Source organism: Thalassophryne amazonica, chromosome 6 (genome assembly GCF_902500255.1).
Source record: "Thalassophryne amazonica chromosome 6, fThaAma1.1, whole genome shotgun sequence".
Lineage (NCBI taxonomy): Eukaryota > Metazoa > Chordata > Actinopteri > Batrachoidiformes > Batrachoididae > Thalassophryne > Thalassophryne amazonica.
In genome coordinates this window covers 11,129,508-11,141,850 of record NC_047108.1, presented here as the reverse complement: position 1 = coordinate 11,141,850, position 12,343 = coordinate 11,129,508, and the positions used below count along the sequence as shown (strand labels likewise).

The 12,343-nt window shown below is 42.1% G+C and overlaps 1 protein-coding gene across 1 annotated transcript in view; it reads right to left on the bottom strand.

The window, feature by feature from the left end:
- The window catches only part of dalrd3 (DALR anticodon binding domain containing 3), a 63,050-nt gene that overhangs the window by 6,993 nt on the left and 43,714 nt on the right, over positions 1 to 12,343 (bottom strand). Inside the window, 4 exon segments of the mRNA XM_034171752.1 lie at positions 4,312 to 4,370; positions 4,474 to 4,600; positions 4,761 to 4,843; positions 4,919 to 4,977. Coding sequence (XP_034027643.1) covers positions 4,312 to 4,370; positions 4,474 to 4,600; positions 4,761 to 4,843; positions 4,919 to 4,977 — 328 coding nt within the window.

Genomic DNA, 12,343 nt, shown 5'->3' with positions numbered 1-12,343 from the left:
TTCAATACAGTGCAGTCGTCCTGTCCACTTTGCAGAAGAGCACCCCCAGAGTTTGATGTTTCCACCCCCATGCTTCACGGTTGGGATGGTTTTCTTGGGGTTGTTCTCATCCTCTAAACATGGTAAGTGGAGTTGATTCCAAAAAGCTCTATTCTGGTCTCATCTGACCACATGAGCTTCTCCCATGCCTCCTCTGGATCATCCAGATGGTCACTGGTGAACTTCAAACGGGCCTGGACATGTGCTTGCTTGAGCAGGGGGACCTTGCTGCCCTGCAGGATTTTAAACCATGACAGCATCATGTGTTTCTAATGTAATCTTTGTGACTGTGGTCCCAGCTCTCTTCAGGTCATTGACCAGGTCCTCCTGTGTAGTTCTGAGCTTTCTCAGAATCATCCTTACCCCACAAAGTGAGATCTTGCATTCAATCCCAGACCGAGGGAGATTGACAGTCATCTTGTGTTTCTTCCACTTTCTAATAAATAATCATAACAGTTGTTGTCTTCTACCAAGCTGCTTGCCTGTTGTCCTGTAGTCCATCCCAGCCTTGTGCAGGTCTATAGTTTTGTCCCTGGTGTCCTTAGACAGCTCTCTGGTCTTGGCTATGGTGGACAGGTTGGAGTGTGTTTGATTGAGTGTGTGAACAGGTGTCTTTTATACAGGTAACAAGTTCAAACAGGTGCAATTAATACAGGTAAAGTGTGCAGAATAAGAGGACTTCTTAAAGAAAAATTAAGAGGTCTGTGTGAGCCAGAATTCTTGCTGGTTGGTAGGTGTTCAAATACATATTTGCAGCAGTAACATACAAATAAATTATAAAAAAAAAAAAAAAAAAAAAAAAAAAATCATACATTGTGATTTCCGGATTTTTTTTTTTTTTTTTTTTTTTTTTTTTAAGATTTTTTAGATTATGTCTCTCACATGATTTCTAAGTAGGAGAACTTGTAAAACCACAGGGTGTTCAAATACTTATTTTCCTCACTGTATGTCCACCTCCAAAGGACCCCAGCCAGGGAGGGCGAAGGAAAAGTTGACATATAATAACGTATGTAGCAGGCATTCATCATGTACAGTGAATGTGAACAGCGTGCTATCAAACCGAAAGTACCGTGTGCCACTGCGCCTCTCTGTGGTCAAATGTGCAGTAATGCGTCATAGCACTCATCAGGCACAGCACTAAATGGATCTCACCGCTGAAATATACATATTACTTGAGCACCATATAAACTCTGTAGGAGGTGTGACGTGGAACTGTATCGCCAGGCCGTGACAACATTAAGAAACATGAAACTCACCTCCAGCACGGAACCAGGACAGCACAGAGCGCACACAGTAACCAAACCACAGCCTGTGGTGAAAAGCCTCTCATTCGGCTGCTGTGTGCTGCAACTAACCACGCAAAAATTAAATCCCGTGTGATAATCCAACCGACACCATGGTGTACAGAGTTACATTGTGCTCCTGAAGTGGGCAAAAAAGAAAAAAGAAATTAAAGTTCGCTGTAAAGGCTGCGTCTGACGCATGGTGTGACTGTTTGGCCCACTGCCAGCAAATTTTCAGCAAAGGTGTCCAGTGGCACACACGCGCACACTTCGTGCCTCATGCAGCTGTTATGAACACACACACACACAGCTGAGTGATCATTTCAGCCCCATGCATGTGCGCCCCGCACACACGCGCACTGCACACGTGTCTGTGAGGAACACAGGGCTCCCTCCCATCCCGGTCCCGTGTTTGCCATCCAGACGTTTGGACATCGGGCAGTCTTCAGTGCCTTTTATGGCCGTCTGACAGCAGTATGCGTCATCTTAACTGTTGTCTACATGTGCTTTGGATGCCATCATGCAGGTGTGGATGAGGTAATCTGGCTGCATTCTGATACTGCTGACCACGCCTCTTTCCCGCCTGACTGCTTTTTGCCATTTCGACTTGGTTCCTGCACATTCTTGCAACAGCTGTATGTAAACGTTTGGGCACCCCTGATAATTTCCATGATTTCCTTTATAAATCATTGGTTGTTTGGATCAGCAATTTCAGTTAAATATATCATATAGCAGACAAACACACTGATATTTGAGAAGTGAAATGAAGTTTCTAGGATTTACAGAAAGTGTGCAATAATTCTTTAAACAAAATTAGGCAGGTGCACAAATTTGGGCGCCCCAACAGAAAAAACATCAATATTTAGTAGGTCCTCCTTTTGCAGAAATAACAGCCTCTAACACTTCCTATAGCTTCCAATGAGAGTCTGGATTCTGGTTGAAGGTATTTTGGACTATTCTTCTTTACAAAACATCTCAGGTTTGTTGGTTTCCGAGCATGGACAGCCCCCTTAAAATCACACCACAGATTTACCACAGTAATATTCAGGTCTGAGGACTGAGATGGCCATTCCAGAACGTTGTACTTGTTCCTCTGCATGAATGCCTTAGTAGATTTTGAGCAGTGTTTAGGGTCGTTGTCTTGTTGAAAGATCCAGCCCCGGTGCAACTTCAACTTTGTCACTGATTCATGAACATTGTTCTCAAGAATCTGCTGATATTGACTGGAATCCATGTGACCCTCAACTTAAACAAGATTCCCAGTACCTGCACTGGCCAGACAGTCACACAGCATGATGGAACCACCTCCAAATTTTACTGTAGGTAGCGTTTTTCTTGGAATGCTGTGTTCTTTATCAGCCATGCATACCGCCCCTTGTTATGTCCAAACAACTCAATTTTAATTTCATCAGTCCACAGCACCTTATTCCAAAATGAAGCTGGCTTGTCCAAATGTGCTTTAGCATACCTCAAGTGACTGTTTGTGGTGTGTACGCAGAAAAGGCTTCCTCTGCATTACAGCATCATATAGCATCTCTTTCTGCAAACTGCACTGTATAGTTGAACGATGCACAGAGACACTATCTGCAGCAAGATCATGTGGTAGGTCTTTGGAGCAGGTCTGTGGGTTGACTATGACTGTTCTGACCATCTTTTGCTTCAGCTTATCTGAGATTCTTCTTGGCCTGCCGCTTCAGGTCTTAACTAGTACTGTGCCGGTGGTCTTCTATTTCCTCACCATGTTCCTCACAGTGGAAACAGAGCTAGCTTTTAGTATCCTTCCCCTAAACCATGATGTTGAACAATCTTTGTTTTCAGGTCATTTGAGAGTTCTCATGATTGGATTCACCTGTGTAAGGAGGTCAAGGATCAATGAGCTTACCAAACCAATTTTGTGTTCCAATAATTAGTGCTAAATGTATTCAAATCAATAAAATGACAAGGGTGCCCAAATTTATGTACCTGCCTAATTTTGTTTAAATAATTATTGCACACTTTCTGTAAATCCTTAAAATAAACTTCATTTCACTTCTCAAACATCATTGTGTTTGTCTGCTATATGATATATTTAACTGAAATTTCTGATCCAGACAACCAATGATTTATAAAGGAAAATCATGAAATCATCATCATCACTGGTGCTTAACAGTCCAACATGAACTTTAAATAGGAGTCCAAAATTGTTCTCAGTCAACTTGCAGATTGTCGAAAACAATTCTGGACATGTAGTCCGTGGTGCCGTCCACTGACTTTGTGTACATACTGCTGTCTGCTTTCCTCACTCCAATGAAAAATCTCGTCAGAAATTTATCCAGCTTTCATCCTAACAGCTCTTCATGCCTCTAGACCGCTTACGGTGTGGTGGATTTGGTTTTTGTGTTAGAAGAATTAGCAGCATCAATTAGCTCCTTGAAATACTCATCCGTCAGCAAAACAAACTCCACCATGTTTAGCTAAATGCCGCCCCCACTTGTGTGTGCGTGCATGGTGGTTGCAGCGTGCAATGGTACAAAAATGTAAGGAACCAAATTTGCATGGTAAATGCAACACAACACAAATGGGATGAATAATCTATGTCACGTGACATACAAAGCACCAATCAAATGGCAAGGATCCACTCAGCCATTATATAAAACAGAACAGAACGAAACAATAGAATAGGATACAGCAGAACAGAATGAAATGAAAGAGAGCGGAACAGAATAGAATGAAAGGGGGAGGAAATTGGACAGAACATAATAGAAAAGAATGGAAAAAGCAGCCGGTTTGCTCTGTGTGAGTCTGATCCCGTCAGATCTCAGAAGCTCAGCAGATTGTGTCCTGGTTAGTATTTGGATGGAGACCTCTTCAGAAGACCAGGGGCTGTGTTTGTTTCTCCAGGTAGAACTGGAGCTGCATCAGGAAGGGCAAATGCCAGTGCGTTATCTGTGCTGACGAACCTGAACAAACGTGAGCAGCTGAATGGACAACAACAGAACAGAAAGCGTACCTCTTCTTTGAGAGCAGAAAAGTCTAACTGAGAGTCTTCAGGGATTTCTGGGTAATGTCCTGTGGACAATCAGAGACAAATGAACAAACACACTGATCCACTGTTTGAAGTGTGTTTGAGATCAGGGACTTGGAGAGGATTGCTGAGTTTGCGCGGCCTCACCATTCTCCACGCCTCTCTCATAGCTGTTGAAGAGCGTGTGCAGTCGGGCGCAGTTGTACATCACAAACACTCCTCCCCTTGGCCCTTTGGTGGACACGCCCCCTTCCCTCTGGGTGTCGAGTGTCACCTAAACAGACAGCTGTCAATCATTCCGGCACAGTCAATTAATTACACAGTAGAATGAACTGCCATCAACCTGACGTGTGTGTCAGATGAGCGTGTTCACACACACACACACACACACACACACACACACACACACACACACACACATCAGGACGACTCACAGGACTGGTGTGGACTGTGGACAGCAGCTCAAACCTGACCGTGGCCGAGGTCATGACCCTGATGATGTCGTCCCACGTCTGACCTGGAGGAGGAAGACGACAGTTAAGTCAGGTGATCAACAGTTAACGCTAACATGAGGAACGTCACACAGACGCACCTTCTACTTGATCTCCATACTTCATCTCTGAAGCCTCCTTCATCTGTCCTCTTCTCAGCCTGGAAGACACAAAGGAGACAAAGAGACAACAGAAGCTTCAGTAAAGACAAGCAAACAAAAAAAAAATGACATGAAATAAAGCAACGGCAATGAGCCCTTTAAATATAGCGAGTAACTTTACAGTGCAGTGATGAAAAATAGCTGAGCAGCCCTACTGAAGAACTAGAGTGCACGGTCGCACTGAGACGTATCCCGGCAAGGGGGCGCGGTCACCATCTTGGATCAGGGTAACTCAGTGAGCAGCACGCACAGACGCTCAAAGAATCTCATCAAGAAACAGGTGCAAAATGCTGGAAAGCTGCACATGTTGGCAAAGCCACAAACAGACGAAGAAGGGAGACAACATTTCCTTCCATAATTAAGCAGTTTTGGTTATTCTTGTTACTTTTTCTGGGATTTGTGGACAATGAACTGGTCTAAATCATGCCTGTGTGCCAAATCTGAGGATTTAGTAACCATCTGGAATTTTATCCAAAGCTGAATTTATTCAGTACTATGCAAAAATGGATTTAATTAAAGCAGTCTGTGTGCTTGTCTGGATTGCGTGATATTGTGCCTTCATCTCTGCAGAATTTGGAAGCTGGAACATTTTGGATCTGTTTAAACTTTCAACACTAAAATAAAATAAAAATAAAATAATAATTTCGTAGCTGATGACGCATTTGCTTTCAGAACTACTGGCTGATGAAACCATTCAATTTCTGATGAACCAGAAATTGTTTACAGCTGCAGGTGTCTCGTCCGCATCGTGCGGTGGAGAACATATCTGGAATCCTCTCAAAGTTAATTGTTTATAATACATACAGGTGCTGGTCATATAATTAGAATATCATGAAAAGTTGATTATTTCAGTAATTCCATTCATAAAGTGAAACTTGTATATTATATTCATTCATTACACACAGACTGATATATTTCAAATGTTTATTTCTTTTAATTTTGATTATTATAACTGACAACTAATGAAAATCCCAAATTCAGTATCTCAGAAAATTAGAATACTACTTGAGACCAATACAAAAAAGGATTTTTAGAAATGTTGGCCAACTGAAAGTATGAACATGAAAAGTATGAGCATGTACAGCATTCAATACGTAGTTGGGGCTCCTTTTGCCTGAATGACTGCAGCAATGCGGCGTGGCATGGAGTCGATCAGTCTGTGGCACTGCTCAGGTGGTATGACAGCCCAGGTTGCTCTGATAGTGGCCTAAAGCTCTTCTGGATTGTTGGGCCTGGCGTATCACATCTTCCTCTTCACACCAGCCTCTACTGGTGGTTGGCTCTCACTGCGGTATTGTATCACTTCCTGTTCCGGAGCACAGCGGTGTTTTGCTGTATCTGTTAGCTGTTTAATCTGCGTAGTTAGATTGATCTAGTTAACTAGATAACGATTTGTTTCACAGTGTAATCTTCACGTGCCTTAACTAAAGCACTCCCTCTGCTGAATCACCTCTAAATTATTTACACATTATTCACTTTGTGTGTTTTTAGGAATCCGCTAGCTTAGCGCAAGCTACCTAGCTCTTAGCCGGTTTAGCATGGCGGCTTCTCCTGTCTCTCCCGCACTTTTCTGCTCTGTGTGTGAAATGTTTAGTTATTCCTCGGCCTCCTTTAGCAGTAATGGTACTTGTAATAAGTGTAGCTTATTCGTAGCTTTGGAGGCCAGGATGGGCGAATTGGAGACTCGGCTCCGCACCGTGGAAAATTCTACAGCTAGCCAGGCCCCTGTAGTCGGTGCGGACCAAGGTAGCTTAGCCGCCGTTAGAAAAAATAATATAGCACCTTCAACTGCACCACAGACTAAAACAGTTAAATGTGGTGGAAGGTGATGGTCTAGTGGTTAAGGTGTTGGGCTTGAGTCCAGAAGATCATGGGTTCAAATCCTCGCCTGACTGGAAAATCACTCAGGGTCCTTGGGCAAGGCCTTTAATCCCCTATTGCTCCCAGTGTGTAGTGAGCGCCTTGTATGGCAGCACCCTGACATCGGGATGAATGTGAGGCATAATTGTAAAGCGCTTTGAGCGTCTGATGCAGATGGAAAAGTGCTATATAAATGCAGTCCAATAAACATTAGGACTCTCTCTTCTAAGTCCCTGTTGGTAAATGATATAATAATTGATCAATTCAATCAATCAATTTTTTTTTTTTATATAGCGCCACAATCACAATCCTGCAGTTTAGCTAATTGGTGTGTGTCCTCTGGCTTCATGGATAGATAAAGCTGGGTATCATCTGCGTAACAATGAAAAGTAAGCAATACCGTCTAATAATACTGCCTAAGGGAAGCATGTATAAAGTGAATAAAATTGGTCCTAGCACAGAACCTTGTGGAACTCCATAATTAACTTTAGTCTGTGAAGAAGATTCCCCATTTACATGAACAAATTGTAATCTATTAGACAAATATGATTCAAACCACCGCAGCGCAGTGCCTTTAATACCTATGGCATGCTCTAATCTCTGTAATAAAATTTTATGGTCAACAGTATCAAAGCAGCACTAAGGTCTAACAGAACAAGCACAGAGATGAGTCCACTGTCCGAGGCCATAAGAAGATCATTTGTAACCTTCACTAATGCTGTTTCTGTACTATGATGAATTCTAAAACCTGACTGAAACTCTTCAAATAGACCATTCCTCTGCAGATGATCAGTTAGCTGTTTTACAACTACCCTTTCAAGAATTTTTGAGAGAAAAGGAAGGTTGGAGATTGGCCTATAATTAGCTAAGATAGCAGGGTCAAGTGATGGCTTTTTAAGTAATGGTTTAATTACTGCCACCTTAAAAGCCTGTGGTACATAGCCAACTAACAAAGATAGATTGATCATATTTAAGATCGAAGCATTAATAATGGTAGGGCTTCCTTGAGCAGCCTGGTAGGAATGGGGTCTAATAACATGTTGATGGTTTGGATGAAGTAACTAATGAAAATAACCTCAGACAGAACAATCGGAGAGAAAGAGTCTAACCAAATACCCGCATCACTGAAAGCAGCCAAGATAACGATACGTCTTTGGATGGTTATGAGTAATTTTTTCTCTAATAGTTAAAATTTTGTTAGCAAAGAAAGCATGAAGTCATTACTAGTTAAAGTTAAAGGAATACTCAGCTCAATAGAGCTCTGACTCTTTGTCAGCCTGGCTACAGTGCTGAAAAGAAACCTGGGTTTGTTCTTATTTTCTTCAATTAGTGATGAGTAGAAAGATGTCCTAGCTTTACAGAGGGCTTTTTATAGAGCAACAGACTCTTTTCCAGGCTAAGTGAAGATCTTCTAAATTAGTGAGACGCCATTTCCTCTCCAACTTACAGGTTATCTGCTTTAAGCTACGAGTTTGTGAGTTATACCACGGAGTCAGGCACTTCTGATTTAAAGCTCTCTTTTTTAGAGGAGCTACAGCATCCAAAGTGGTCTTCAATGAGGATGTAAAACTATTGACGAGATACTCTATCTCACTTACAGAGTTAGGTAGCTACTCTGCACTGTGTTGGTATATGGCATTAGAGAACATAAAGAAGGAATCATATCCTTAAACCTAGTTTACAGCGCTGTCTGAAAGACTTCTAGTGTAATGAAACTTATTCCCCACTGCTGGGTAGTCCATCAGAGTAAATGTAAATGTTATTAACAAATGATCAGACAGAAGGGAGTTTCAGGGAATACTATTAAGTCTTCTATTTCCATACCATAAGTCAGAAACAAGATCTAAGATATGATTAAAGTGGTGGGTGGACTCATTTACATTTTGAGCCAAAGCCAATAGAGTCTAATAATAGATTAAATGCAGTGTTGAGGCTGTCATTCTCAGCATCTGTGTGGATGTTAAAATCGCCCACTATAATTATCTTATCTGAGCTAAGCACTAAGTCAGACAAAAGGTCTGAAAAATTCCCACAGAGAAACTCACAGTAACAACCAGGTGGACGATAGATAATAACAATAAACTGGTTTTTGGGACTTCCAATTGGATGGACAAGACTAAGAGTCAAGCTTTCAAATGAATTAAAGCTCTGTCTGGGTTTTTCATTAATTAATAAGCTGGAATGGAAGATTACTGCTAATCCTCCTCCCCGGCCCGTGCTACGAGCATTCTGGCAGTTAGTGTGACTCGGGGGTGTTGACTCATTTAAACTAACATATTCATCCTGCTGTAACCAGGTTTCTGTAAGGCAGAATAAATCAATATGTTGATCAATTATTATATCATTACCAACAGGGACTTAGAAGAGAGAGACCTAATGTTTAATAGACCACGTTTAACTGTTTTAGTCCTGTGGTGCAGTTGAAGGTGCTGTATTATTTTTTCTTTTGAATTTTTATGCTTAAATAGATTTTGCTGGTTAATGGTGGTCTGGGAGCAGACACCGTCTCTACGGGGATGGGGTAATGAGGGGATGGCAGGGGGAGAGAAGCTGCAGAGAGGTGTGTAAGACTACAACTCTGCTTCCTGGTCCCAACCCTGGATAGTCACGGTTTGGAGGATTTAAGAAAATTGGCCAGATTTCTAGAAATGAGAGCTGCTCCATCCAAAGTGGGATGGATGCCGTCTCTCCTAACAAGAGCAGGTTTTCCCCAGAAGCTTTGCCAAATATCTATGAAGCCCACCTCATTTTTTTTGATCAACATATTGATTTATTCTGCCTTACAGAAACCTGTAAGGTGTACAGGTATGTACACTGGTCATCGGCTTTGTGTTTTTTGCCTCTACTGGTGGTTGGCTCTCACTGCGGTATTGTATCACTTCCTGTTCCGGAGCACAGCGGTGTTTTTCTGTATCTGTTAGCTGTTTAATCTGCGCAGTTAGATTGATCTAGTTATCTAGATTACGATTTGTTTCCCAGTGTAATCTTTACGTGCCTTAACTAAAGCACTCCCTCTGCTGAATCACCTCTAAATTATTTACACATTATTCACTTTGCGTGTTTTTAGGAATCCGCTAGCTTAGCGTAGCTACTAGCTCTTAGCCGATTTAGCATGGCGGCTTCTCCTGTCTCTCCCGCACTTTTCTGCTCTGGGTGTGAAATGTTTAGTTATTCCTCGGCCTCCTTTAGCAGTAATGGTACTTGTAATAAGTGTAGCTTATTCGTAGCTTTGGAGGCCAGGCTGGGCGAATTGGAGACTCGGCTCCGCACCGTGGAAAATGCTTCAGCTAGCCAGGCCCCTGTAGTCGGTGCGGACCAAGGTAGCTTAGCCGCCGTTAGTTACCCCCTGGCAGATCCCGAGCAGCCGGGAAAGCAGGCTGACTGGGTGACTGTGAGGAGGAAGCGTAGCCCTAAACAGAAGCCCCGTGTACACCGCCAACCCGTTCACATCTCTAACCGTTTTTCCCCACTCTGCAACACACCCGCCGAGGATCAAACTCTGGTTATTGGCGACTCTGTTTTGAGAGGCGACATTGAAGGAAATTTGAAACTGCTGGCTAAGGCTAAGCGTAAATTTGGTAAGATTGTAATTCACGTCGGCAGTAATGACACCCGGTTACGCCAATCGGAGGTCACTAAAATTAACATTAAATCGGTGTGTAACTTTCAAAAAAAATGTCCGGACCTCTGTAGTTTTCTCTGGGCCCCTCCCCAATCAGACCGGGAGTGACATGTTTAGCCGCATGTTCTCCTTGAATTGCTGGCTGTCTGAGTGGTGTCCAAAAAATGAGGTGGGCTTCATAGATATGGGCAAAGCTGGGGAAAACCTGGTCTTGTTAGGAGAGACGGCATCCATCCCACTTTGGATGGAGCAGCTCTCATTTCTAGAAATCTGGCCAATTTTCTTAAATCCTCCAAACCTGTGAATATCAGGGTGGGACCAGGAAGCAGAGTTGTAGTCTTACACACCTCTCTGCAGCTTCTCTCCCCCTGCCATCCCCTCATTACCCATCCCCGTAGAGACGGTGTCCTGCTCCCAGACCACCAATAACCAGCAAAAAATCTATTTAAGCATAAAAATTCAAAAAGAAAAAATAATATAGCACCTTCAACTGCACCACAGACTAAAACAGTTAAATGTGGTCTATTAAACATTAGGTCTCTCTCTTCTAAGTCCCTGTTGGTAAATGATATAATAATTGATCAACATATTGATTTATTCTGCCTTACAGAAACCTGGTTACAGCAGGATGAATATGTTAGTTTAAATGAGTCAACACCCCCGAGTCACACTAACTGTCAGAACGCTCGTAGCACGGGCCGGGGCGGAGGATTAGCAGCAATCTTCCATTCCAGCTTATTAACTAATCAAAAACCCAGAGCTTTAATTCATTTGAAAGCTTGTCTCTTAGTCTTGTCCATCCAAATTGGAAGTCCCAAAAACCAGTTTTATTTGTTATTATCTATCGTCCACCTGGTCGTTACTGTGAGTTTCTCTGTGAATTTTCAGACCTTTTGTCTGACTTAGTGCTTAGCTCAGATAAGATAATTATAGTGGGCGATTTTAACATCCACACAGATGCTGAGAATGACAGACTCAACACTGCATTTAATCTATTATTAGACTCTATTGGCTTTGCTCAAAAAGTAAATGAGTCCACCCACCACTTTAATCATATCTTAGATCTTGTTCTGACTTATAGTACGGAAATAGAAGACTTAATAGTATTCCCTGAAAACTCCCTTCTGTCTGATCATTTCTTAATAACATTTACATTTACTCTGATGGACTACCCAGCAGTGGGGAATAAGTTTCATTACACTAGAAGTCTTTCAGAAAGCGCTGTAACTAGGTTTAAGGATATGATTCCTTCTTTATGTTCTCTAATGCCATATACCAACACAGTGCAGAGTAGCTACCTAACTCTGTAAGTGAGATAGAGTATCTCGTCAATAGTTTTACATCCTCATTGAAGACAACTTTGGATGCTGTAGCTCCTCTAAAAAAGAGAGCTTTAAATCAGAAGTGCCTGACTCCGTGGTATAACTCACAAACTCGTAGTTTAAGCAGATAACCCGTAAGTTGGAGAGGGGAATGGCGTCTCACTAATTTAGAAGATCTTCACTTAGCCTGGAAAAAGAGTCTGTTGCTCTAATAAAAAAGCCCTCCGTAAAAGTAGGACATCTTTCTACTCATCACTAATTGAAGAAATAAGAAACACCCAGGTTTCTTTTCAGCACTGTACCCAGGCTGACAAAGAGTCACGAGCTCTATTGAGCTGAGTATTCCTTAACTTTAACTAGTAATGACTTCATGACTTTCTTTGCTAACAAAAATTTAACTATTAGAGAAAAAATTACTCATAACCATCCCAAAGACGTATCATTATCTTTGGCTGCTTTCAGTGATGCCGGTATTGGTTAGACTATTTCTCTCCGATTGTTCTGTCTGAGGTTATTTTCATTAGTACTTCCTCAAACCATCAACATGTCTATTAGACCCCA